At 47.9% G+C, this 5,592-nt stretch overlaps 1 protein-coding gene across 1 annotated transcript in view; it reads left to right on the top strand.

Annotated features, from left to right (window-relative positions):
* Positions 1–4,992, top strand: part of LOC137058287 (hornerin-like) — a 16,651-nt gene extending 11,659 nt beyond the window's left edge. The window contains exons 3-5 of the mRNA XM_067431521.1: positions 1–1,909; positions 2,011–2,478; positions 4,874–4,992. The exon at positions 1–1,909 is cut by the window's left edge and continues 452 nt beyond it. Coding sequence (XP_067287622.1) covers positions 1–1,909; positions 2,011–2,478; positions 4,874–4,992 — 2,496 coding nt within the window. The remainder of the gene's footprint in view (positions 1,910–2,010; positions 2,479–4,873) is intronic.
* Positions 4,993–5,592: the final 600 nt, after the last annotated feature.

Genomic DNA, 5,592 nt, shown 5'->3' with positions numbered 1-5,592 from the left:
GCAACACAGCCTGGGGTCAGAATGCAACACAGCCCGGGGGTCAGAACGCAACACAGCCTGGGGTCAGAACGCAACACAGCCTGGGGGTCAGAACACAACACAGTCTGGGGGTCAGAACACAACACAGCCTGGGGTCAGAACACAACACAGTCTGGGGGCCAGAACGCAACACAGTCTGGGGCCCAGAACGCAACACAGCCTGGGGGTCAGAACACAACACAGCCTGGGGACAGAACACAACACAGCCTGGGGTCAGAACAAAACACAGTCTGGGGGTCAGAACGCAACACAGCCTGGGGTCAGAACGCAACACAGCCTGGGGGTCAGAACGCAACACAGCCTGGGGTCAGAACACAACACAGCCTGGGGGTCAGAACACAACACAGCCTGGGGGTCAGAACACAACACAGTCTGGGGGTCAGAACACAACACAGCCTGGGGTCAGAACACAACACAGTCTGGGGGCCAGAACGCAACACAGTCTGGGGCCCAGAACGCAACACAGCCTGGGGGTCAGAACACAACACAGCCTGGGGTCAGAACGCAACACAGCCTGGGGGTCAGAACACAACACAGCCTGGGGGTCAGAACGTAACACAGCCTAGGGGTCAGAACGCAACACAGCCTGGGGGTCAGAACGCAACACAGCCTGGGGGTCAGAACGTAACACAGCCTGGGGTCAGAACACAACACAGCCTGGGGGTCAGAACACAACACAGCCTGGGGGTCAGAACACAACACAGCCTGGGGGTCAGAACACAACACAGCCTGGGGTCAGAACACAACACAGTCTGGGGGCCAGAACGCAACACAGCCTGGGGCTCAGAACACAACACAGCCTGGGGTCAGAACACAACACAGCCTGGGGTCAGAACAAAACACAGCCTGGGGTCAGAACAAAACACAGTCTGGGGGTCAGAACACAACAAAGCCTGGGGTCAGAACACAACACAGTCTGGGGGTCAGAACACAACACAGCCTGGGGGTCAGAACACAACACAGCCTGGGGGTCAGAACACAACACAGCCTGGGGTCAGAACACAACACAGCCTGGGGTCAGAACGCAACACAGCCTGGGGTCAGAACGCAACACAGCCTGGGGGTCAGAACGCAACACAGCCTGGGGTTCAGAACACAACACCGTCTGGGGGTCAGAACACAACACAGCCTGGGGGTCAGAACAAAACACAGTATGGGGTTCAGAACACAACACAGTCTGGGGGTCAGAACACAACACAGCCTGGGGTCAGAACACAACACAGCCTGGGGGTCAGAACACAACACAGTCTGGGGGTCAGAACAAAACACAGTCTGGGGGTCAGAACACAACACAGCCTGGGGTCAGAACACAACACAGCCTGGGGGTCAGAACACAACACAGTCTGGGGGTCAGAACAAAACACAGTCTGGGGGTCAGAACACAACACAGTCTGGGGGTCAGAACACAACATAGCCTGGGGTCAGAACGCAACACAGCCTGGGGTCAGAACGCAACACAGCCTGGGGGTCAGAACACAACACAGCGTGGGGGTCAGAACACAACACAGTCTGGGGGTCAGAACAAAACACAGTCTGGGGGTCAGAACACAACACAGTCTGGGGGTCAGAACACAACACAGCCTGGGGTCAGAACGCAACACAGCCTGGGGGTCAGAACACAACACAGCCTGGGGGTCAGAACACAACACAGCCTGGGGTCAGAACACAACACAGCCTGGGGGTCAGAACACAACACAGCCTGGGGGTCAGAACACAACACAGCCTGGGGTCAGAACGCAACACAGCCTGGGGGTCAGAACACAACACAGCCTGGGGGTCAGAACACAACACAGTCTGGGGGTCAGAACACAACACAGCCTGGGGTTAGAACACAACACAGCCTGGGGGTCAGAACACAACACAGCCTGGGGTTAGAACACAACACAGCCTGGGGGTCAGAACACAACACAGCCTGAAGGTCAGAACACAACACAGTCTGGGGGTCAGAACACAACACAGTCTGGGGGTCAGAACACAACACAGTCTGGGGGGCAGAACACAACACAGTCTGGGGTCAGAACACAACACAGCCTGGGGTCAGAACACAACACAGCCTGGGGGTCAGAACACAACACAGTCTGGGGGTCAGAACAAAACACAGTCTGGGGGTCAGAACACAACACAGTCTGGGGGTCAGAACACAACACAGCCTGGGGTCAGAACGCAACACAGCCTGGGGTCAGAACGCAACACAGCCTGGGGGTCAGAACACAACACAGCCTGGGGGTCAGAACACAACACAGTCTGGGGGTCAGAACAAAACACAGTCTGGGGGTCAGAACACAACACAGTCTGGGGGTCAGAACACAACACAGTCTGGGGTTCAGAACACAACACAGCCTGGGGGTCAGAACACAACACAGTCTGGGGGTCAGAACACAACACAGCCTGGGGTCAGAACACAACACAGCCTGGGGTCAGAACACAACACAGCTTGGGGTCAGAACACAACACAGTCTTGCAATGGCAGACGCAAATGCACGTATTCGAATCATATCGGATTTATTCCCACATATGAGTGAGGCTTGAATCCGATCTGAGGATATTGGAATTCATGCGATATGTGCCGCATGAGAGGGAAAAATTGGAATTGGGTCACTTGAACCATGCAGTGTAAATGGGGCCTTTAGAGCCATCTAGTGTCTGGGGTTCAGAGCAAAGGCCAATCAGAACCAGCTAGAACTGCCTGGGACAGAACTAGAGTCCCCTGGATTAGAACATCAGCCCACTGTCGTACTCTACAACTAGGCCTACTCTGCATTCCAGCCCTGAAGGTTACAGGAAAAGATGAGGATCGCTTGCTGCTTCCTTTTCTCTTATGATGTAAGTTTTTCTACCTTAATCAGTTTGCTTTGGCACAACAGTTGATTGAGTTGACAGCAAGAAAATGAACTTTTACATGCAAAAAACCCCAGACCACAGCACCATGAGGTCCTCTCCTTCATGGCCAAAGGGAAATGGAAGGGGCTTGAAAACATAAAGGTCACATGTCTCGCATTAGCCCATTCTCCTCTACCATGTTATTTAAATCCGTCGCTCTTCTACAGGTCACATGACGCCGTGAGCTGCTTCTCCATGTATCATTGAGCAAGAGTTTCACTAGATTTTAAATTAATCAAGAAATCAATTAGTATAATAATTAATTCACTTTAATTACACAGTTCTGAAGTAGATTGGAAACTCATTATTTATTCAATAATTAATGTGCTGTGATTAAGTATAATCTCAGTATTTAAACACCTCTGTGTCATTTGTGAAGAGTGATTATATAAGTAATAATGAGTCATTCTGAGTCTGATGTGCTAACGAGCGCACTAGTCTTTTGTTTATACGTCTAATTGTAAATGGAATTAAAACTTAGGAAGTAACTAATAAACATTGGAAACCATAGCAACACTCATCAGTGTTTAATCTGCATAACCTGCTGATATTTCAGGAATATGTGTTGGCACTCCATTAGGACTGAACATACGCTGAAAGCTAAAGCCTGTGCATCTCAGATCCGCGGAGAATCCAGACACTCGTGGGATTTCGGTCCAGCTGGCCTTTGGAATACAGCCTCCGTTTCCGACATCCTTTGGCCGAAGCTTTGAATTATAAAAGCTCCTATCAGATGCTCTTGACAAGGTCACGTCATTGTCTCCTCTTAATTACTTTAGAAGAGTTCTGGAATGAAAAGAGCCTGATTGTGGCCCAGACTGAGACCTTTTTATGAGCACATCGCCTAACATCCGCTGTGATTAAGCCTGTATGTTTGAGCGGCAGTCGTTTAGTTAGGCGTGCGGCCGCTGGGTGTTTGCTTTACTGCGGTAATTCATGTACTTCTGTGGAAATACACTGCTATTTGATTATATTTCCCACCATCAAATAACGGCTGTCGGCTAAATGTGCTGAACGTGTTTCTGTATTCATGCGATCTGCTTGGGTTCAGTAGTCTCAGGGCTGCAGATGTTTTAAAAGCTTCTAATGTGGTCTTGCGTCTCCTACAGCAGGTTTATATGCATCAAAGATCACAAAATACTCAATTTCTTATAATATCCTCAGCAGCATCAGCTGAATCCCCAAAGAGTCAAACGCTTCACTTGAAGATTCTCTGAGCCCCTCCTCTCTGAGAGCTGCTCTGCCGCGATTGGTCAGATGGCCCAGTCTGCCACGATTGGTCAGATGGCCCAGTCTGCCACGATTGGTCAGATGGCCCAGTCTGCCACGATTGGTCAGACAGAATAAAAGCCCCACCCAATCAAGAGTCAAGACACGCCTTTGTTGGAATAAGTGATGAAAAATTACATATTGTGCTTTTAAGTTTAGTTGCTGCCTAATTTTTTAAGTATATAATTTTTTTTTGCCTTGTTGAATCTTGTATAACTTAAAAATGAAATTGGTTAAATAATTTTGATGAGCTAACGTAATGGAAAAACAAATGTTGTCATGGCTTATTGATTATATAATTTTCTACAGTATATAAAGTTCATGAGCTGGTTTAATGTTCCTCATGTTTGTCAGTAATAATCATCTTAATGTTGCAGCTCAATCAAGCAGCAAATGAAGCTAAACACGCACCGAAAGCGACTCTACGGCTCTGGTCAGGTGTGTGTTTGCTGGGACACTTCATCATGTTTCCTGAATCCTGGTGGAAAAGCACTGGGTTTCATGCTGTGACAGCAGAAGGAGGGAAAGTGGAACATGAACTGGAAGTAAATGAGTGCATGAGATAAATTTGGAGTCGATACAAATGAGATTTGGAGCAGCGGGAAGCACTCGAGGAGATTGAACATCACTGGTCTTGTGTATGTTTAATTTACTGTATGACTGTTGTATTTCATTTCTCCGTCAGGCCCTCGTTCTCCTGCTCCTGTTCTCTGGGAGAACAACAACCAGGAACAGCCAAAGACTAGCAGATCTCACATTCCATCCATTACAGACCGGACTCATCCAGAGCTGGACAGTGACTAACTACATTTACTTGAGTAGTGTACTTAAGTACACTTGTTGAGTATCTGTGCTTTACTTAAGTACACTTGTTGAGTATCTGTGCTTTACTTGAGTGCTGTACTTAAGTACACTTGTTGAGTAGCTGTGCTTTACTTGAGTACTGTACTTAAGTACACTTGTTGAGTATCTGTACTTTACTTGAGTGCTGTACTTAAGTACACTTGTTGAGTATCTGTACTTTACTCGAGTACTGTACTTAAGTACACTTGTTGAGTATCTGTGCTTTACTTGAGTGCTGTACTTAAGTACACTTGTTGAGTATCTGTACTTTACTCGAGTACTGTACTTAAGTACACTTGTTGAGTATCTGTGCTTTACTTGAGTGCTGTACTTAAGTACACTTGTTGAGTATCTGTACTTTACTCGAGTACTGTACTTAAGTACACTTGTTGAGTATCTGTGCTTTACTTGAGTACTGTACTTAAGTACACTTGTTGAGTATCTGTGCTTTACTTGAGTGCTGTACTTAAGTACACTTGTTGAGTATCTGTACTTTACTCGAGTACTGTACTTAAGTACACTTGTTGAGTATCTGTGCTTTACTTGAGTACTGTACTTAAG

Source organism: Pseudorasbora parva, chromosome 22 (assembly GCF_024679245.1).
Source record: "Pseudorasbora parva isolate DD20220531a chromosome 22, ASM2467924v1, whole genome shotgun sequence".
In the NCBI taxonomy this organism is placed as follows: Eukaryota; Metazoa; Chordata; class Actinopteri; order Cypriniformes; family Gobionidae; genus Pseudorasbora; species Pseudorasbora parva.
This window is presented reverse-complemented; position numbering and strand designations above follow the sequence as displayed.